Source organism: Fonsecaea erecta, assembly GCF_001651985.1.
Source record: "Fonsecaea erecta strain CBS 125763 chromosome Unknown Scaff9, whole genome shotgun sequence".
Taxonomy (NCBI): Eukaryota; Fungi; Ascomycota; class Eurotiomycetes; order Chaetothyriales; family Herpotrichiellaceae; genus Fonsecaea; species Fonsecaea erecta.
In genome coordinates, this window is record NW_017387252.1 from 1,062,820 (window position 1) to 1,084,291 (window position 21,472).

Here is a 21,472-nt window from a genome sequence, read left to right on the forward strand (position 1 = left end):
TCACTGGGTCCTTGGAAGGGATCTTCACCCTGCTTTTCGCTTGCTCTCAATTTCACCTGGCTTGGCTCGGTCGATCAGTCGCACGTTTTTCACCCATGTCCACGGGAGGAAGTGTGGTGAATCATGGCCAGTGGGAAAGTGGATGTACGTAAATCACCTACTCTGAACCCAGCTCTAGTCTGCGGCACAGCATTTGAGCCCTTTGGCACATATCTAAGAGCCTGAGACGAGATGGAGGGTCGGATGGAACATGAGTTTTCCCAATCTCTTAAGCGAAGCAACGAAGAAAGAGAGGGTTTCCTTGGTTCGCATGGTCGACTTGTCGTCCCCTGGGAAGGGCCTATGACTGACCGAATCTTTCACCTCATGACATAATAACTACGCTTTGCTGGTGGACTGCGGCAAAGCAGGCATCGCCGCCGTGATGCTGCGCCTTTTTATCGTCAAGTGGCACCAGAAGAGCTAATTGGCTCAGCACATAGGCAATGTGTCGTTCGTCGCGCCTTCACCGTGCACCGGAACAGAAACAGAGCTTGACATTCTCGGCGGGCTTTGACAGTCAACAAGTGATGTTATCAGCCGAGTCCTGTTGACACTACAAACCCAGGAATGGTCAAATGCCCCTTCGTCCCGGAAGCACAAAACATCTGAGAATGTTATCAGCCATTCAGGAGTATGATTACGCTGATGTCTTTCAGTTGACCCTCATGGCTTTTACACGACAAATATGGGGAGCTCCTTTGTCGGTGAAATCTATCGTTGATGAATCACCTTTCCATTTCACCTCCTACTGAATATAGCCATATCTCCATGCATCTGCTGATTTTGTACGGTTCACGCCCGGAGGACACCAAGCAGGAGGCATGGAGAGGTGTAATCAATCTATCAATCTCCATCTTCCATTCATCGCTGGCCGACTGAGTGGCGAGCAAGTGGACTTATATATCTATGTGTATTTACAGAGAGAAATACTTTCTGCTTGACTTCTACAGAAGTAAGGCACCCCTTGTGTACAGGAGCACTCTTATCGATCCAGCCTGGTGTTCGAACTCACGCCCTTGAACTGATTCAAATATATTTTATATATAGATATATATGTAGCGATACTTGCAGGATCTCGCCCTCTCGACAATCGGCTCGAGATGTCTCCCATCGTAACGTTAAAAGATATGGTAGGAAGTCCGAGTTGCTTTCTGAAGGAGAAAAAGTACTTCGTCTGGTCGAGCCTGATCGAGTATTGTCAAGAGAATAGAGATCGAGAAGAAGAGCGAACAAAAGCTCCACTATGTACGAGTGAATGAATGACTCAAGGTCTGGGACTTACCCCCGTTCTACATGCCTTTTTTTCGTCTTCAGGAAACCGAAGGGGGAGGGGGAGAAGCGATATGTCACTCACATATATATATTCGACAGACATAAGAGGCCAGCACACGGGCAGACAAGACAGGTAGAGAGCAAGCGAGCCCGTCTGGTGACTAGCTGTAAATCCACACATACAGTACCTCCTCCCACGACTCGAACTTGCATACCAAGGAAAGCCTGTTCCGATATCAGGACAGAAGAAATCTATGTCATACCCATGCCGTGTTGTCTGTCCTCTGTAGTTATATACTCACTCACTCACTCACTCCGAGTCCATCATACGCCCCTTCTTCTCTGGACATGTGCTCTTCAAGAAACGAACATGGTAAATCTCGTTGAAGCTGAAGCCGAAGCTGCTGGCTGGGCGAGAATAGATCTTGATTAGCTGGCTAGCTTTTCCGTCTCGACATGAGGTGGAGATGGCAATTATGAATGAATTAGAAGGCCGTGCGTGTCTCGTCTTGGATTTGGGTTTGATTGAATCCTCGCCCCGTCCTGATAATCAAGATACACATTCCATATGTTTTCATTTTTCCCCCTTTCCTTTCGTCCTACCAATTGAACCCCTGTCGTTGACCTTTTTCTTTTCTCCTCCTTCACCGTCCCTTTATCTTCGCATTATGGATCTTCCACTCTGCTCGTGCGATCCGCATAAAAAGATCCTCGTCCTGGATGGGGATCCAGCTGGTCATGACCTTCATGGCGTTTTCAAAGTCGGATTCGAGAAGAATGTCGCGCATGCCGTCGATCAGTGCCGCAGACGCGGCGTGGAGGACGTCCAAGGTTGTCCCAAACGAAACCACGTCGGTGTTTTCGTTTGATGACGACGTGCCGGGCTGCGGGGCAGGGATCGCAGATGAGTCTCTCGGCGTGATATCGTCGCCCAGCAACATGAACACATCCCACACCCTCAACTGCGCCGGAAAGGGGATGGCATAGTTGAACAGAGTGAGATACCACCTCGTGCCGTACGCCGTGGGCCCGATGTTCAGCGACTCCAATTTCCTCGCCACTTCCCCTTGATCCAACCATCCCTTTTCAAAATCGTCCAGAGCCGCCATCAGCCCGCCAAAGCCGGATTTGTATAGTTCTCCCAAGCCACGCAATTCCCACATTCGTACCAGCATCACAAAGGCTTTTTCTTCGTCATAATACGCTAGCAATGTAACCGCGAGGGCTGCCATGCCCTGGACATACCCAGTTGATGGAACGTGAAGCGACATAGCATGGAGGACGCGGAACAGAAGACGCTGGCCGCCTCTGTATCTTCTCCTAAACATAATATGCGAAGATATGGTCCGCGGCACATCCAAGTCGATCTGCACGTCATCCGGGCTTGCTTGGTCCTGGTACGAATGAAAGAGGGAGATCAAGTCGGCATCGCTGAGGCAGTTTTTCCGCTTCGAAGCCGACGCACTGAGAAAACTGTGCCATGCGGTTGCGCGCCACTTGTCAGGCACGCCTTTCCATGTTCGCTCGACGAGCTTGGGATTTGTCGTGTCAAAGGTGTATTCACTCTCCGAGCCGGCGCCCACCAGTGGTAGACCCGTTTTTGGGTCCTTCGAGGGACTTTTGGCTTTCGCCATTCGCCGCCATTTCGCCTCACGCTCGAGCTCTTTCCGCCGCGCCCGTGCATTGTCTATGCGCACGTGGCCATTTTCTACCACCGATTGTGCCGAGTTTGGCAGCGTCAGCATATCCATGGCCGAGTCCATCAAACGACGGTTCTTGGAGCCTGGTATCGGGATCCTGCCCGAGGCATTCCGACGTTGTGGGCGCGCATAGGCACTCTGGGAGCTCACGGGACGAGGTGGAGTGTTCTCGGGGCTCGCATGTTTGCTCTGCAACGAGCGCAGAGATCCGTGTGCACTGCTCGGAGTGCGGCGCAGAGTGTTCTTCCTCCGGGGCGTCTCACTGGCGAGCTGTAAGCTGGTTGATACTCGGGTCAGCCGTTGCGCTTTGGCATCGTCGGTGCCGTCAGCGGTTGTGGTCGCCCTGGCGATGATAAAGCCGTAGCGATCCACATCGGCGTTGTCGACATCCTTCCAGTCCTCTAAGCCGCCTGCAAGCTCGTTCTCCTCGCGATCTGGAACCAGATAAGAATGAGAGGTCGATGTTGCCATGCTTGGTTGCCTCGAGTTGTTGGCTTCTTCGAAAATATCCGTGGTGGAAGTGGCGCGTGACAGGGAAGGATTGCTGACACTGCGGGCATCGGTCGCCAGTGTCGACTGCCATCGAGCTCCCATTCGCACTGCCAAGTTGACGTTGGAATCGGTGTCAAGTTGACCGTCCGTTCCGGCGGCGTAGAATGCGCGGACCTTTTCAGACAAGAGTTCTTCGTCGGCGGAGAGGATCTTGCCCGTAGGGCGGGCATTCGGAGTCCTTGCTACGGCTGCGGGTGCCGATGGTTCGTCGCTCGCCGTCGCTTCTGGGATAGTGGGCTCTCCGCCCGTCTTTCTTTCTTCATCCATGATCGGGGCAAGGTTCGGTGAGCTTTTGCGATTAGACTGGTTCACTCTCCTCCCATCAATGAGCATGCTCCCCCTCTTGGAGAATTCTATGTTGGTTGTGGGAAGCAGTTCTTCGCCGAATCCAGTTGTAGGAAGGTTGATATCCAAGGATAGACCATTGATTCCCGGGGACCTCTCTTGTGTGTCTTTGCCCGTCTCTTTGAGCGATGTAGCAGAACTCGACCGCGACGGGCCCAACGATAACCATCTCCCACTCTCAGATGTGCTGATATTGCTGCCCCGGTCCGCATGCGACTCGCGGAACGCTGTCTCGTTGACGCGGATCTGAGGAATGCTTAGGGTGGCCGAGGTCAGGCTGGATACCGTAGGAGTTCTTGTGTTGAAGCTCAGCGTGGTGCTGGTCTGACTTTCTCTGGCGGAGATTGAGCCTGCACGTTGGGTACGAGGGCCGTCTCCATCGTGCTGTGACGCGTGCGGGTTGTATCTCTTATTGGAGGAGATGGACGCGGTGTCCCCTGTCAGCGGAGGGTCCAAGTCTGCAAGTCGATGTAACGAGGAGATTGAGCGCGTGACCGGGATGGGAGGTTTGGATGCCCGGGTTTCACTGTAGGGCAGTCCTTGAAGGGAGTAGTTGAAGCCGGGGGTGGACGGGCTGTTCGCAGACAATGCGGCATTGTAATCGCCCATCACTTTTTTTCACCTGCCTCACCCGGCACCCTCCAGATCGCCAACCTCCAACAGTGTGGCCAGTGAATGCCTGGCACGCCTGAACTCAAACCGGCGGGTGGGCTGTTGCGGCAGCGGCATAGGGCGTCGGGGGCTAGAGGAGGATCGCTGAGGGGGGGCAAAGTCAGCACCCTAAGACAACTGGTCGACAGAGACCTCTACGCCGGTGTTGTGTCTTTTTTCTTGTCCTCCTCTTTTTGTCCTGCTGCGTCGGAGGTTGCAAGGTGAGGAAGAAATATTTTCGATGCTCCTTTTCGATTGTTGGGTCGTTTGTGGAAAAAGGAGACAATTCGACGTCATGATCTCGTCAAGCGAAGCGAACTTGACCAAGCTGATGTTGACCGTTATCCCCTATTCTGGCCCGGTGGGTTACAGGAGATCTCGCTTGTCAAGTTGTCTATCTCAAGCAGACGAACAGAATCATTTTGCAGAAGACGAGGCAAATTGCAGAGATGGACCAGACACCCAGATGCAGGTTACACGACCGACCGAGGGGGCAGCCATACGAATTGACAAGAGGCTACATTCATTTTACATTGGAATTGTGCGACATCTGACACCTCTTCTCCTCTCACATAAACCTTGACAGGCAATCGCCTGAAGATCTGTGTGCCCATCGCCAGTCTTCTACTCTGGAGTGGGAAGGCTAAGGCTATTGGTACGAGGTACCTCATCTGGTTCTTTAACGGGAGTCAGATCGGGCCCGCCACTTTCATCTTCGCCCACCTATTAGTTCTTCATTTAGTCCACATCAAAACCTGTTGCAACTCTAGAGTCATTCATTCGCTGTGAGCTGGATGCTGCGGTGCTGATTTCAACCTGCGATGCGACCGACACAACAGCGTCGGGCGTGGCTTATCTTATCGCCACGTGATGTGGATTCTCCGCAAACCATTTTTTATTTTTCGAGACTGCGACCTTCGACCGCAACAATCATTCCACGGCCGCCAATATGACTGCAGAGGACACTGACGGATCGATGTTTCCGACGTTGATTACCGCCCTTCAGGCTGCTGCATCCGCGCTTCCAGAGGCGGAACAGCAGTTGCTACCTCCCACGGATGGCATTTCCCTCCTCGACGTCAAGAATGACCTCCTCCTCTCCTACATCCAAAACCTCGCCTTCCTGGTCATCATCAAGCTGCGCAATGGCTCCACGGGCGCATTATCGGCCGATTTGGTCTCCGAAGTCACGAAACATCTTGTCGACTTGCGGGTCTATATGGAAAGGGGCGTACGTCCTCTGGAGAGCAAATTGAAATACCAGGTCGACAAAGTCGTGCGGGCCGCTGAAGAAGCCGATCGTAGGACTGCACAAAAGGGTCCATCAGGTGCAGAGGCAAAAGAACGACCTACAAAGAAAACGTCCAAGGAGAACGGCAGTGTCTCAGAGGAGTTCGAATCTGGTTCGGAAGAGTCTTCGGAAGATGATGCTGTGGAAAACAATCACACTGAAGGTGATATGTCGGTCGGACCAAGACCTTCTGCCCTCCTGAGGAACATGGATCCACGCAAGCAGGAAGATCCCTCTGTCAAGTCGCGATCAACAGCCACGGGCACATACAAGCCTCCACGGATAACGCCCACTGCAATGCCGGAGCCGGCTTCCAAGCGGGACGCCCCGGTGAGGAAGCGCAAGTCACAGCTGCTGGACGAATACATTGACGAGGAACTGTCTACAGCTCCACGCGCACAACCGTCGATCGGCTCAAACAACACGATCGTCAAGCATGGACGTGGAGTCATGTCTTCGAAAGAGCGAGAAAAGGAACGCGCAAGGACAGAATACGAAGAACAGAACTTTGTCCGGTTGCCCGCGGAGAGCAAAGCTGAGAAGAGGAAAGCGAGGCAACGGGGTGAGATGGACAAGAGAGATCTCTTTGGTGGGGAAGACTGGACGGGCCTGGGTGGACTGGGCGACCGCATCCACAGGAGCGTTGCCGGCAAGGAGAGATCCGGGTTGCTTGCGCGAAGAGAAAAGAGACGGAGGGACACGCAGGACGGGCCCCGAGGAGACGGAACCAGCGGTTTGGGCATCGGTGAGAGTTTTGAAAAGAGAAGGAGAATCATGCAGCAGAGGGCGGAGAAGAAGACGAGCAGGAAGCGATGAAGAGATCTGGCTGGCTGGCTCAATGGCGGTCGACCGATGCCTGGCGCGACGACTAATCCGCGTGGTCGTGGACTTTTCCAGCACGCAAAAACGATCACACCCTGATTTGCTCATGCGGCGGCGATGGCATAGCCTCCTCAACAACAGACGGCTTTCGGAGAGACTCTGTGTGCGACGGCGAGACTGCTCTCTCCGCAACTACCGCTCAAGCAGTCAACGTACAGGACTCTAGTGCTGTGCAACGAAGCACATCGGTGAGCAGATGACGTCTGGACGATCATTACGCTACGGCCGCAGTCTTGGTTGTCCCTCGTGAACTTTTCCCATCTCGTCGCCACACCGTATGGGCTGGACGCTGTGTCCGTTGCATTTTTGGCTGGTCGGAATGGTGGTTTCTTCCTAGCAGAGAAAGAGGCCGGCCGGATCCAAGCACCTTTCACAAGCAGTTTGTGGATTCGGACTCGTACGCGAGGAGTTAGTCTTCGTGACCGCCCACCCGTCCAGCGCCTCTCAGTCCACGTCGCGCCACACGCCTCCGAAGCCGTGCGATGCGCAAACCGACACGAAGGGCGAAGTGTAGTTGCAAAAGCTGAAACTTTGCATTTCAGTAATCATCAGAGAGAGACCTTGGTGCTAGCTGGAGCCCGCGTCTCGCCAATAGGCACCGGGAGAAGAGACCCCTAGCAACCCACTACCATATCCACCTATCTACCTATCCACCTCCCTGTCCTACTATTACTTATCAAATCGAATCGATTTCCCTGCTGCGTGAACCCATCCATCCAACCCCATCGCAAGGCGAACCGTTCGGAAAGCCCAAACACATATACACACTCTCTCTCTGTCCATCCCAGAGATACTATTCACAGTGAGGGTTTGTTTGATCATCCCCGTCTGCCGCATCCATTGATGGCAGGCACCAATTGGGAGCTTTCATTTTCTTCCTCCCCCCTTATGCGCGGAAAGAAGAAGGGGAGAAAGTAATCAATTTTCTGTTTTGCCTTTTCTTTCTTTCCTCATCTGTCTATCTATCTAGCTGATCTAATAATCTCTAATTACATACATACCTCGTTACTCTGTCCGGTCTGTAACCAGTTATAGTGCAACGCGGCATTGCGATCTAAAGGTTCGAAGAAACAACACATGAATGAATACTTACCCACGTCGAGGAATCCTAGCTTGACAGTAATAATTATGCGGGACGGGTATGTATATGTAACTTCGCTCCAATCCAGTTCAATCCGATCCAATCCAGTCTGTTCCTCCATTTAGTTTCCTACATACATAGTAATTATCTCGTCATGTCATAATATTACTGTGGTGTTATACTATTCTACATCCATGGATCATCTTGTACGCAGGGCAGGGCAGGCCAGAGCGTACTCGTCCGTCTTTCTTGCTTTCTTTCTTTCAAATCAACGTCCGAACCACCGCGTATTTTCCAGTTTCCATTCAGTGCTGCACTTGGACGCGGAGCGGGGGCCAGGAACGGACTGGAATGGATACGGAGCCCCGGTGTGCTCCTGCGTTTGGTAGATACGAGTACGAATGTCGCGTGGCTAGGTAGGCAGGTAGGTAGATAGGTAGGTAGGTAGGGGTAGATAGGTAGATGGCTTTTTGGTTAGTTCATCCACCTACCTATCTACCCAAAATATCATGATGTACCGAGTACTCCGTACATAGTTCATCAACTCTCTTGTAATGCTGACTGTACTGACTGTACTGGATGCACTGTATGGTACCTATGTACGCACCCACCTGTTCCGTTCGGTTCTCTTGCTTCCTCGTCGTCGTCGTCTTTCCAGAACCGGAAACCCATCCACTTCCTTGTGCTATGCTACCCACCCCAAAGGGCGTAAATAAGTACATAGTAATTACTTAACACTGGAACTACAACCAACACTACACTCTTTTGGTCGATCTGTCCGTGCCTGTCCTGTCCTGTCCTCGTGTGGGACCTAGAGACAGGACCCAGAACTCCATCCGGTCAATCAATCGATTGGTGGCTCTGATTCGCCAGCCTTACTTCCTTGCCTCGCTCCCTCCCTCCCTCTGTCTCTCGTTCGCTTTCCTCGTCCAAAACCTACTGTCTACGTGTTGAGTAATCACACACCCTCCCTCCCCCCCTACCATCCCGCGATTGCCGGAAAAAAGACAAACGTGGCAACGGCGACAATGAATGCGTGTGTCCTGCTCCTGCTCCTGTCCTGTCCGTTCTCGCACGAGAACCACTTCTCATCAAGCTGGAGAGGGGTTTTCGGGGTTTCAGGAGGTTGTGAGGTGAGTCACGCGTGAGAGGGATAGGCTTGGCAGACACACCATATATGTATATGGATTGAGGAAGAATAGAGTAGAGTAGATGGATAGAGTAAAGCGATATATGCGTGAGTGGGTAAAAAAGAGGATTCAAGCCATGCATGCAAGCAAGCAAGCAAGCCAGCAAAGGGGCCATATAATCCGGTATGCTATGCTATGCTACGCTATCGCATGGCATGGTATCGCAGGAGAGGATAGAACTCGATACCGGTATGGGGAGCGACAACTGACCGACTGACTGAGTGGCTGACAGGTGACGAGACCCGGGCTTATCCTGGTCCCATCGGATCGCTCACCAAGCCCGTGCGTGCGTCCATGCATCGGCGTCATCTGTATGAGCCTATTTCAAGATGGGAATTGCCGGGATGTGTGGTGGATCTTCTATGCCTGGTTGTTCTGCTTCCCGACCGAGGCATGGGGAGGCTTTCTCAGTCAGAGAGAGAGAGAGAGATGTATATATATACAGCGTCTTGCTCTCTCTCCTTGTAGACAGCAGAGTCCCCTCTCAGTCCCCTCGGTAACAACACCACCATCATACCTCACCTCACCTCGCCTGCCCAGTAAAGCACAATAGAACCTCTCATTTCTCGTCCACCACTCGGTCACCATGCCTCTCTGGCGCATCTTCTCCGACCCATCCATCTTCAGCACTACCCAAAGAGAGGGTCTCTCCAAGGCCATCACCGACCTCTACGTGTCTCGCGGCCTCCCACCTTTCTATGTCGTCGTCATATTCGTCGATGTACCCGAGAAGGGTTTCTTCGTGGGCGGAGAATCGAAGAATAACTTCGTCAGGGTTGTGGTTGAGCAGATTGCCAGGGTAATGGTCGGGCCGGAGACCGAGGAGGGAAGAGCGAAGAGAAAGGCATGGATGGATATGATCAACGAGGTATGTGTCACTTTCGCCGAATCCCCAACTCTTTGGGCAAAACCTGTACTTCGTCGTGGTCGAGCCGAGGGTAGCTTACTTCACGTTCAATTTTGGCTCCACCACGTTCTTCAACGTCCGACTGATGGAAATCTCGGATAGGTCCTGAAACCGTACATCATCGACAGAGCTGAGCTGGAGTGGGAGCTGCACATCTATGAGACGCCCCGCGATCTCTGGAGAATCCAGGGCCTGGATCCTCCGCCGCCATTCTCTGAGGCAGAGAAGCGGTGGGCGGAGATGAACAAGGCCATCCCCTACCAGTGAGGTCGAGGAGCAGCAGTCGTGATTCTGACATGGTCATATTTGTCCATGGTGGTAGTGAGCGGTCGCTGCGAGGGAGGAACCAGGTACTGTGGAGATATTCTCAAACAAGTTTTGGAGCGAAATACCACAGTGCTGCGAGGCCAGAAAGAACAGTGACGCCGGCAACTTTTCGAGCCCACTGTGTGTTCTCTGTCACCTTCATTCTCCCGACTGTGTCTCGCCTCGACGAGCCCCTTCTGCTGGGAGTCTCAGGGGTCTCGCTCGTTCTTCGCTGCAAAACATCAGACATGTGCGTCGTGTTGCTCTCCTGCGCGGCCGCAAAAGCCTCGTATTCTTGTACCAGCCGTTTCAACCCCTCGATATCCTCTTTCAGGCTCTCAACACCCGATCGGTTGCCCTGGATCTCGACGCTTTGGACATTCCCAAAAAAGTCCACGACCCGTCGACTCCGCCCTGCTTGCTCTCCACCGGGGAACAGATCCCACCGCACTCCAGGATTCGAATGGATCTTCTGCACGTCGTAACTGTCGAACAGATCCCCCAACGTCTTGTCCGACGTCGGCCCCGTGACTTGCGTCTCCAAGAACTCCAGGACGTAGTATGTCCATCGGTCAATGACCGCCACGCCCACATCGTTGTCTGCATGGTGCGAGTACGAACTCTCGTCTTCCTCCGAGGACCCCGTGGCAATGATCCCCGGCGCGTAGAATTGTCGATAGAGCGTATTCGCCTGGCACGTGTCGATCATGAACAGCATCTCGTTGTACCGCTTCTTCTCCCGCATCTGCGAAAACGCGTCCGCCAGGTCCCAGCTCGAAATCTCCTCGCTGTCCTGGAACTTGAGGAACTCACTGCCCCCGTGGCCCGTCATGTAGATCAGAATGTTGCTGCCCTCGTCCGTTTGTAGTCGCTTGCTCGCGGGTACGCCCTCCTCCCAGCGGTCGGTCAGCAGGCGGATGAAGTTCTCGACCGTGACCTCGTAGCCGCGGTAGTCAACCTCGACGTTCTCGCCGTACAGGTCCATGCGGCGGTCCGCGTTGGAGTAGACGGTGCCGGAGAAGGCGTTACGCGGGTTGCAAGCCATGTCGTCGGGGAGCAGGAGCAGGATTTGGGAGTCGGGGATACCGAGACGCTTGACGGTGCGGTAGAGCGAGAGCGTGTTGGCCAGGTGCCGGTAGTTGAACCAGAAGCGAGACGTAGAGACCAGGACGGCCCAATTGGACGTGTGAGCGGCACAGGCGACCGCGACGAGGGCGAGGAGCGCCCATAGAGAACGCGTTGGCCTCATGATATAATAGAAACCCCTTTCCCGAGCGAGCAGGGTTGTTTTTCACCAAGACAGCAAGGAATGAAGACAATGCAATGGTCTCATCTGCGTTTTCTCTCCCTAAGATCAAGCGTGATATGGCGGATTGGGAATGAGTTGGTAAGCAACACATGGAGGGTGAGCGCAGCCAGGGGGTCGGCACCGGGAAATCATTCTTCCGTCAACACCCCTGAACAGCGGATACAACATGTTACAAGTCCACGACAAGGATTGACAAACATCCCATCTCTCTAGAGGACTAATACGAAATAGATGAATTCGGCACTTCAATCGATATGAACAATGATCCATGTTTGAGAAGCCAATACCGGAGCAAGCTTCCCTGCTCCCTGCTGCGACGATGCTCCGATTCTGCCATGCTGTGATAATGCGATGGCGTCCGCGACCCAGCTCATGCTTCTATCGTCGTCAAGTCCGGTCTGTGTGGCACTCCCTTGACCCGTCCTCCGCCACTGCTGACCGTGCTTCTCCTGCCTTGTCATCACCTTCCAATCCCAGCCTCGCCACATGTTTCGCTTCCTTCACACCTCGTTTTTGCCTCTAGGGAAGCCCGAGTTCGCAGATCAGCCTTTCGTAGTCGATGATTTGATTCTCTGCCGTGGGTTTCGGGTCGAAGATTAGGGCTTGAATACGCTTGCAGAAGGCCTCCCAATTCGCGGGCACGCAACACCGAGCTCTGTCTCTGACTAGCCCTTCCCTGCCCCTTCCGTGAATGAACAGCCTCACTGTCAAAGGACTTTGCATTCCCGCCGGGCTTGCTCCAGATGTTTTCCGATTCCTGTTTTGTTTGCTTTGAAATTGATGGATCTTCTTGACAAAGTCGTCCAACTGATCAGCAATCATTGCTGCCACGGATTCACCCAGCAGTATTTCCTGAAGTCCATCACCTATAGATTCCCTGCAAAGGCCGTAGCCGCACAGAGTCAGATATACAGTAATACTCAATGTCGATAGGGAGAGCTCGCAATCTGCTTGTGAGAGATCGAACTGGCTAATCCGCCCGAGGAAAAAGGGCAACTTTTTGTGTGGAAAGCTCATGATGTCCAGATCCACACATATACTGAGATGCCTCAAGCGCTTGAACGCCCTTGCAAATGCAAAGAATGCAAGATTTCCGGGAAGTCCCACTTCTGGTATTCTGACGAGCTTGGGCCCTTCCGGCATGACCATCACCAAATCCCAGTGAGAGCGGCCAAGAAACCAACGATTAAGTTCTTGACGAGGAGGATCGTAGCGCAATGCCTCGAACATCTGTTGGGGCCACGCACTCCGGAAGCTCTCAAAAGTGAGACCGCAGTGGCTGACTGTCAAGGTGAAGGTACGTTGCGCGCATAATGTCCGAACATGATTGTTGAGTTGCGTGCACGTGGCTGCAAAGCTGGCAAGGGTATTCTTTGCTTGTTTCTCGGCAGCAAACACCAGCGGAAAGGGAGGGGTGGTGCGAGTGCGGCACCATTCAATGGGATCGTTGTTGTGTGCGCCCGCGATGACTGTCTTCTGCCTCTCGTATCCTCGAAGATACCAGTATCTTTCTAGGCCCTCAATCCTCGTTGTACTTATTGGCTCGTCGAGCTCGGCATCTTGGAACGGCGTTAGGTCGGGGCGATCGGCAATGATATAACTACAGATGTGACTAAGAACCTCGTTCGGTAAATCGGTCAGTCGTTTGGGGTGATGAGTCTCTGACTCAGTCGGCGAAGGGTCCATGACCGCAGGTCAGAACCATTTGGCGTCGAGGAACGAGGGTTGAAGCGGAGGGAGGGTTCAAAGGGAGGAGGAAGAGTTGCAGAGAGGATCTTGGTGGTGACTGTCTTGCCCAGTTAGTCTGTGGGTGGCTTTCAAAGATTGTTGTAGGGCAAGGAAGGGGAGAGGATCGAAGCAGAGAAATCTGATCAGATGAAGGGTGAGGTCGACAACTTGTGCAGCAAGAGCAGGAGCCTGTAAGGTGGTGGCAGAGCAAGTTTCACGCACCTCTCACCAAGATAGCACAGTCACGCGACTGCAATGTACACTCGGAAGGGTCTTAACAGGTTGGACAGAAACTGATCTGACAATAAAAGGAAGTTGGTGAAGTAGTTGCGAGTGGTTGTCACATGGAACTGGTGCGAACAGAGGTGCTCAAGTGTAAAAAAAAAAATAACTTTTGATCTGAAAATCAGGCAGGGTATCTGAGGTATAATGTCAACAAGCAGGTGAGGATAATGGCTCACCCCCATTCCTCCATCTTTTCATACAGGTCCTGGGCTCGTCTCCTCCGAAGCCAGCCAGCAGCGCCAGGTTTAAAACAACAGGTTGGGGCCAAAGAATGGTCATAATCGCAAGCCCTCTCTCCCCCTTCAACAAACCCTTTATATGGTGCCAGGGCTGGAACATACTGTCGTCATTAGGGCCCTTCATGAGGTGATAAGAATGCTCCCTCCGCGACGGATCAATGTCAGAAGACACTCCCTAATACCGAGCCTGGAATCCCAGGTGTCGGGGAGGTGTGCCTTCAATGGTGACGCTGATCCGACTCCTCTCGATGCCATCAATCTCAAGAGGAGACGGCGGCTTTGGCGGAGCATGAATCTCAAAGACTTGGGTGTGGGGTGCGTTCATGCCACGAGCACCTGACGCATCCAGTGCTTTGGTATCGAGCTCGTATCTCGGAGGAGGGTCGCCCGTGTTGCCTTCAGCCAGTCTGATGAGCTGGCGGCGGCGTTTGGTTCGAATGTATAGGGCGGTAATCAAGGCTCCCCCGAGGACTATGGCGCCAATGCCGATGCCGATACCAGCACCGGCAGCAGTACTGAGTCCCTTAGACCGAGAACTGGAAGATGGAGCAGGCGTGGTAAAAGGCTGTTGTCCGGTCGTGTTGGGATTGAGAGGACTGGACACCAGACATCAGTCGACCCATATGTATACATATAGCCGTGGAGAGGACTGGCTCTCACCTGTCAAGTATTTGCAATACACCGTTGGAGGTGAGATAGTCTCTCGTCTTGATTAGTGATGTGTCGACATAGAACTGGCCGTCAAGCTCGGTCATGGTCGCCGATATCCTGTCCAGCGTGGGAATCTTGGTGCCGTTCTTGAAGTCTGACGAATATATGACCGGGCCCTGGGAGACGCTGTACTCCAAGATGGAATAGAGGTCGGTTTGCGAGAGACCATTCCATCCCGTATATCCGGCCGAGTATTGCGTCGAATTGGGCGCAAAAATGGTGAGATCTGAAAGCGAGTTCACGATCTGGACATCGCCGTTAGCCCAAGCAGACAACTTTGACAAGGAGGCACAACCCCCGTCCAGGAACCTGGGTACCCACGTTGACTGCTGGAGAACTGGGATTCAAGAAGCCTCCGATGCTCATAATCGCCACGAGGTCCGTCAACCCGGTCTTCGTAACGGTTGCTGGGAACGAGATGGGGATGGTCAATACCGAGTCAATAATGTGGATGAGCCCTCCAAGATAGAAAATGTCCTTGGTCGGTCAGCATTGCTATCCCAGGAACACGAGAAAATGGAGAAAACCCCTACAGCCTCGACCACGTGAGACTCTGCCTTCACACCGCTAACGATCGTGGGTTGATTGTTCGACGACGTTAATTCCACCACCTGGCCACCTGTGACATTGGTGTAGTTGGAATTCGTCAACAGGGTGGGCGCAAATTGTGGCTGGAGGCCAAACGAGACCGACGGATGAGTACCATTGGCGATATGGTATTCCAACAGGGCCCGGACGGCATCTGTATTGTTGGTCAAGTCTGGATTCTCCTCGCCAAACGCGGCGAGCGCTTTGTCATTTGGAATCAGGACTGCAGAGAACTTAGTCTGGGTCGCCAGCAACGAGATATGTCGGTTTTTTCCAAACCACTAAATGTCCCCTGGTTCAAAATGTTGACCAGATCTGTGAATTGCTCCAGGAGCCCAACAAAGGTCGAAATCCCGCTCTGCTGGCCCAAGATGGTGAGAATGTCTTGATCTGCGGCGAAACAGTAGCAAACCAAGCCGAGGGTGGCCAATGCTACCCTGAATAGCTTCATCATGTGTATTCGCAGAGCATTGGCAGAGTTCAAGAAACATGACTGTACACCAGCGAAAAGGGTATATGAAGTGGGCTCGAATGAAGATGGAAAACATTGTTATTTTACGGCCACACCAGTGCTCGGGCTCCACGAGTGCTCCATAGTGAGAGCCGTGTTGTTGGTGAGACTCTTTACGACGCGGTCCTCAGGAGATGGTTTGAGACGCATGGCAACGCCCGAATGGTTCCAAGACCCCAGCAGGTGCAAGAGCAGAGAGAGGACACACAGCATGGGTAGGGTTTCGTTTCCTGACTTGGGAAGGGCTGGGGATCCAGAGGAGGGGCGTAAGATGGCATCCGCCTCCGGAGAGGAAATGCCGATGTGATAGATGCTGGAGAAATGGGGCAGAGAACAGAGGCAATCAGGGGTTCTGGATAAGACGAGACTTGCCGTGAGGAAGCATTCATGCAGGAGGAGAGAGGATTGTTGACCAGTCCCCGAGATCCCTGTCCAGAACGCCCATCCTAGCAGTGTTTCAGCTTGTGAACTAGTGGCCTTCCTGCAAGGAACCGTCGATGGTGTCAACCGCAGACTGGAGGATTTCCCGCCGGCGCAGCGCCGTCCAACTCGGTGGCGTTCCAAGGCCACCCTTTCAAGCAGCCGTTGGAAAGCCAAACAACAACACCCACCCCCCAAGTCGTGCCCGAAGCCAAGCAAGCAGGAAGAAACTCTATGGTCGAGGATCCGGCGAAAAGCCTTAACACAGTTTTGCCTTTTCATGCAGCAAGCAGCATGGAACATGCTCGTCTCTGCTGGAGGAAGAAATTGACCTGGACAAGGGGCATCACCATCTCAAGGCGTGTTGCCGCCGGAATAAGGGAGATGCAAGGAACGATCGGCAGACCCCAACGTCGACGTTGCCGCTAGACCAGAGAAAAATTTCGCTTTCCATCGTCTGGGATTTCTACCCGACGGGTTTTTTGCCGCTTGACTGACTCCGTCCTCGCGGTATCTGTGTCTCAATTTATCGTCAGCCTTTGGCGAGAGCTCGCAATTTCGGGTTTTCGACGCATAATGATTAATTATCGGCTTTGTTCGTCTGGAAATGGACACATCATGAATTTCCTTCCTTGACAATGATCACAAACAGGAAATAATGAGATAGCCGTGGATTCTGTGGTGTTGTGCTTGTTGGTTGACGAGTGCCTCGTACCATGTCGGTGATTGTGTATATATAATGTATGTATATACTGTATGTACCGAGTAGCCATGCGTGCCATGGCAAGCCAGCCGCCAGCCATTGCTGATCATGTCGGGGGTGGCACACACGGCCAGATCGTCACTCGTCGCTCCTTTCGAGAAGGTTGCCCCTTTAGTTTCTCTGCCCACATGAGGCTTGCATGGGTAATAATAGCAGGAACTTGCATGCACCTCATGAGCCATGACTACCGAACAAAGAAGAAGCCTGATCAAAGACAAGTACCGGAGTATATACTCGGTACAGACGATGTATCAAGGTCAGCCCTGCAGCCCTGCGAAAGGTCAGCATCCTTTCTAGACGGAGATGTTTCCCCTTCGAGGTGGTGTCTTCGTCGACCGATTCGGGCAATATCCAGCCTCGTCGAGCGGTCACCAATACCAACCCTTGAAGGCCGGCGGCTTTCGTCTCTCCTCTAACTGTCATGGACCTATTTCCAACGTCGTAATTACCCTGTCTACCGAGTCATCTATTACCAACCACGCTTGTTGATCCTAAAAAAGAGCAACGATTATCTCATCGAGGAAGCAAGGCGAAACAGACAATAGCCGCCCCCAACATCGCAGAACGCCCGTTGGTGACACCCATGACCAAACCATGCCCCTCCTCATCTTGACCCTTTTCGGTCTTGCAATCTTGTCCCTGATCCTCGTGTCCGTCTTCATCCTCTACCAACCGCCCAAGTGGCTGATCCGCCGGCTCCAAGCTCGCCATCCTGGCGTGCTATTCCAAATAACCCCATCCCCAACGGATGACAAGATCGTGGCTTTGACCATCGATGATGGCCCGTCTCGGCACACACGGGAAATCCAACGCCTCCTCAAGGCTCATCAGGGCGCTGTCAGAGCCACCTTTTTTGTCATTGGGTCACACATCCCCGGCCACGAGGAGACTCTGAGAGATCTGGTCTGTGACGGCCACGAGTTGGCAAACCACGCCATGCACGACGAACCGTCCCTGCGTCTCCCTCCTGAAGAACTCGGGCGGCAGATCCAGGCGGTGGAAAGACAGATCCACGACATCTATGCATCCTCGGCCGTGAAGCAGCAGCAGCAGCAGCCGCCCAAGTATTTCCGGCCCGGCAGCGGCTTCTTCAACGCGACGATGCTCGCCCTCCTCACACGACCAGAGCTGAACTACAGGCTCGTCCTGGGGAGCGTGTATCCCTGGGACGCGCAGATTCCCTGGCCGAGGCTGAACGCGTGGCATATTCTGCGCAGTGTGACGCCGGGCGCCATCGTGGTCATCCACGACAGGGAGTGGACGGCGCCGATGTTGAGGATCGTCTTACCCGAGCTGACCAGACGAGGGTGGAGGGTTGGGACGGTGACGGACCTGCTGGACCATTCACTGGGAGCTAAGGACAGATGAGATGGCCAGGAGGACCGTGGTGAGCCTACAATCGAATGGAGAGTACCGTCGATCAACCGAGAGAAGAAAGCGTCTATAAAGAGCAGTCATGAGTGTCTTTCGCAACCTAAACAGAGTGTATCCCACACGCCGAGTATGATATGTACCCTGTTCCAGCCCTGATCGCCATGCAGCAAGAAAATCCAATAAACATGCATTGAGCAGTCAACAGCAGCTGGGCGTCATCTTTTCCGTCCCATTCCCCCAGCAAGCACTCTTGCCCCCAATCATCAGCTTTCGTCCGGTGCCATGGTCGTAACATGAGCCATTAAAAGTTCCCACACATCCTCAAAGAACGAAGCCTAAAGGTAAAGTGCATACTCTTGCTCTCTTTCATGTACTCTGTCAACACCCATCACCCCAGTCGACAGTATATATCCATCTTTCCTTTCGTCTCAAGTTAACTCTGTTGCCCAAAGAGACCAATCACCTGCCAACAACAGCCTTGAGGCTTAGTCCCTCGAGAAAGCCGGCGAGATCCTCCTTTTTGACCTCTACAATGCAGTGATCAAACGAATCAATCCGGACCCGCGCGTTCGTCTCCTCGATAACCTCTTGGAAAGCAATCCCAAACCGATTGTGGCCATATCCTCTCTTGCGTTTCCTTTCTTGTTCCGCCTCGTCTTCTTGGTCGTCGTCCGACTCCGAGTCAGGCTCCGATTCGGATTCCGTTTCTTCATCCTCGGCATCAGAGTCGTCACCCAGTAATTCTCTTTGGGCCTTCCGGGCAGCTTTCTTGTCTTCTCTGATTTTCCTCTTCTTCTCTCTTTCTTCCTCCCTCTTCTTCCTTCGTTCCTCTTTCTCCTTTCTACTTTCGACGTCCTCACCACCACCAATCCCTCCACCTGTGCCCACAACAACGTACGTCCCTCTCGCCTCGTCCAACGCTGCAAGAACCAATGGCGTCGGTGGCTCTGTGCTACTTTTCTCCTTCTCACTCACCGCAATCGACTCACCCACCCATAATGCCAACTTTACCAATGCCCCAGGACTGTTGGCGAAAAGGGCTAAATCAGGCCCTTCCTTCACCACACCCATACGAAATGCACGTAAATGGCGGATCTGGTGCTTCATAAGCAACGAAGAGCCCGTGCGGAGGATTGATCGTAGAAGATGCTGCGCTGCTGGAATGGCGGCGAGGAGATGGGTCGGGTGATTTGGTGCGAGAGCGTCGTAAGCAGCGAAGAAGCGTGGCAGAAGCGTTTCTGAGCGCTCCGGGATGTCATCGGAGGCGCTTGTTTGTTGTGAAGAGGCTGCATATGATGTCGATGAAGATGACATTGCTGAGGAAGTGGGAACGTTACTTATCCCGACGTCAAGGATCGCTCCCAGAATGACGCCCACGTCGACGGCCGAAAGTTGGGCTTTCCAGCCCCAGGAGCGGATGAAACCCCAGCCTTCTTGTTCGAAAGATGCTCGCCCCGAGCCGGACGGGACAAGACCGTCGAGGCCATACACGCCCGCATATTTCAGGAGACGGTCCCGAAGAGTTTTCTTCAAATCCATGTCCATGTGGGTATATGTCTGTTTACACTGGGTCAAGGACACCCCCATCTTCGCCAAAAGTTTGTGAAGACGCTTGATGCCGGATTCGTTCCAGACATGTAATCGAGAGGCAAGATATGGTGAATGCAGCATGCTGTCGTACAGAGACCAATGCCTCAAGAGAAGAAATCGGGGGTCCGGCGTCAGTCGAATGGAGGTATCGCTAGGTGAACTTGTGCCGCCGGTAACGGGGGATATCGTCGGCGATTGGTCTGCAGGTGGGGGGTTTAAGCGTCTGACTTCGTCGCGGAGAAGGGCATATGTTTGAGAAGAACGTGTGGTCCGCCATCCTCTGTGCTGGTCATGTGGGAGGGTCGCTATCCTTGAAACAGATGTCCCAAGACCGGTGGAGGTGTGGCCAGACAGCTCGAGTGAAGTGACGCCAATGATGGCAAGCCACAGTATGTCATTGTCTTCACGTCCCAGGTCCGACGCCAGAGAATAGGCCAGTGTCGAGACTGGCTCCGAATAGGAAGTCCCGAGACGGTTGTATTGCCGGAGCACCGATTCGTGTTCTTGCCGGAGCTTTCGTAATCGTCGGCGTAGCTGTATTGATGTTTGTGGTTTCGGGGACTGTGCCTGAGACGCTGGTGATGCTGGCTGAGAGGACGAAGGGCTTCTGCTTCGGGGGGACGCAATAGATGACCCCGAGTTACTCCTTCGCCGTTGACGTGGTCTCTCTTCCTCTTCTTCACTGTCTTCGTCTTCGTTATCGCGATCGGACCAAGACTTTCGTTTTCTGGACGACGCGCTGTCTTGACTTTCATCTCCTTCTTCCCCTTCCTCGCCGTCGTCGCTTTCACCTGCATCAACTTGAGGCATTTCTGCCAGCGCACAGTACGCGTTCCTCTCTGTCTCTAAGTCGCCTGCAATGTCCCCATCGTCAAAAACTATGATGCCGCCTTTGCCAGAACGGTATGATTTTTGAATGCATCCTTTCTCCACCCCTCGAGCTCGCGGCTTCGTCTCGTTCACTATGTCGCCTAGAGGTGCTTCACTCGGTTGCCCGCCGAAGACATTGTCGAGGTTATATGGTCTTCTCGCGTCCAGCACCCACACTTCCACTCCACACATTGTCTCATTCGACTCTTCATCCTCCAAGCCTAGAATGGCTCCCAAGTCAACGAGTCCTCCGACACCGAGGCAGATGACGAGTCCACCACTACCGCCTTCTGTAGTCTTCATGGGCCGCACCAGTTCTTCGCCAGCCTTGGACAGGTCTGCATATCCCGAGACTGGTTGTATTTTGTGAGGAATGTAGTCGCGCTTGAGAAGCGCCGTGAGGATGCGACACGCGCATAACGAATCAGGTTCGAGGGCAACCAGCAGCAGGACAGGAGGAGAAAGAGGGTGGTGAGAGCGGATGAGGTTCGTATAGAGGTGCGAGATCAATGGACGCGGGAGGTACATGGCAGGATTGCAATTGCGAGCGAGACTGCTGGTTGTTTGGTGGTTGTGTTCTGGGGCATTACGAGGGAGTATCTAGAAAGACATGATGGAGAAGGTGGTCTTTACAAGTTGTATCGTGTGAAGTTATGGTCGACTCTGGTCTTTAATCGTTGTGGGTGTCGGTGTCGTATGCTCGCGGTTCGCAAGTTTGTGGTGTGGAAGGGCATTATTACTACTACTACTATTAGTTCTAGTCCCGTCGCGCGTAAAGACGCGTTTGTTGCCAATAACGTCATGCCGGATTCCGGCCGCCAACCAGACCCGCCACATCACCTGACCGCAAAGCCACCCATACAAC

General features: G+C 53.2%; 8 protein-coding genes across 8 annotated transcripts; 3 read left to right on the forward strand and 5 right to left on the reverse strand.

Annotated features, from left to right (window-relative positions):
* Positions 1-1,958: 1,958 nt before the first annotated feature.
* Positions 1,959-4,520, reverse strand: AYL99_09602 (hypothetical protein; the record flags this gene model as incomplete). The annotated part of the gene is made up of 1 exon (XM_018841109.1): positions 1,959-4,520. The coding sequence occupies one exon, from the start codon at positions 4,518-4,520 to the stop codon at positions 1,959-1,961; it is 2,562 nt and encodes an 853-aa protein (XP_018689790.1).
* Positions 4,521-5,511: 991 nt separating this feature from the next.
* AYL99_09603 (hypothetical protein) lies at positions 5,512-6,669 on the forward strand (the record flags this gene model as incomplete). Its single annotated transcript, XM_018841110.1, has 1 exon — positions 5,512-6,669. One exon carries the CDS (start codon positions 5,512-5,514, stop codon positions 6,667-6,669), a length of 1,158 nt encoding a protein of 385 aa, XP_018689791.1.
* Positions 6,670-9,592: 2,923 nt separating this feature from the next.
* Positions 9,593-10,180, forward strand: AYL99_09604 (hypothetical protein; the record flags this gene model as incomplete). The annotated part of the gene is made up of 2 exons (XM_018841111.1): positions 9,593-9,874; positions 10,016-10,180. The coding sequence occupies 2 exons, from the start codon at positions 9,593-9,595 to the stop codon at positions 10,178-10,180; spliced, it is 447 nt and encodes a 148-aa protein (XP_018689792.1).
* A 100-nt stretch (positions 10,181-10,280) lies between these two features.
* AYL99_09605 (hypothetical protein) lies at positions 10,281-11,468 on the reverse strand (the record flags this gene model as incomplete). Its single annotated transcript, XM_018841112.1, has 1 exon — positions 10,281-11,468. One exon carries the CDS (start codon positions 11,466-11,468, stop codon positions 10,281-10,283), a length of 1,188 nt encoding a protein of 395 aa, XP_018689793.1.
* Positions 11,469-12,047: 579 nt separating this feature from the next.
* Positions 12,048-13,214, reverse strand: AYL99_09606 (hypothetical protein; the record flags this gene model as incomplete). The annotated part of the gene is made up of 1 exon (XM_018841113.1): positions 12,048-13,214. One exon carries the CDS (start codon positions 13,212-13,214, stop codon positions 12,048-12,050), a length of 1,167 nt encoding a protein of 388 aa, XP_018689794.1.
* A 741-nt stretch (positions 13,215-13,955) lies between these two features.
* AYL99_09607 (hypothetical protein) lies at positions 13,956-15,530 on the reverse strand (the record flags this gene model as incomplete). The annotated part of the gene is made up of 5 exons (XM_018841114.1): positions 13,956-14,376; positions 14,441-14,736; positions 14,813-14,968; positions 15,025-15,302; positions 15,359-15,530. 5 exons carry the CDS (start codon positions 15,528-15,530, stop codon positions 13,956-13,958), a joined length of 1,323 nt encoding a protein of 440 aa, XP_018689795.1.
* Positions 15,531-17,367: 1,837 nt separating this feature from the next.
* Positions 17,368-18,141, forward strand: AYL99_09608 (hypothetical protein; the record flags this gene model as incomplete). The annotated part of the gene is made up of 1 exon (XM_018841115.1): positions 17,368-18,141. The coding sequence occupies one exon, from the start codon at positions 17,368-17,370 to the stop codon at positions 18,139-18,141; it is 774 nt and encodes a 257-aa protein (XP_018689796.1).
* Positions 18,142-18,606: 465 nt separating this feature from the next.
* AYL99_09609 (hypothetical protein) lies at positions 18,607-21,135 on the reverse strand (the record flags this gene model as incomplete). Its single annotated transcript, XM_018841116.1, has 1 exon — positions 18,607-21,135. The coding sequence occupies one exon, from the start codon at positions 21,133-21,135 to the stop codon at positions 18,607-18,609; it is 2,529 nt and encodes an 842-aa protein (XP_018689797.1).
* Between the last annotated feature and the right edge of the window lie 337 nt (positions 21,136-21,472).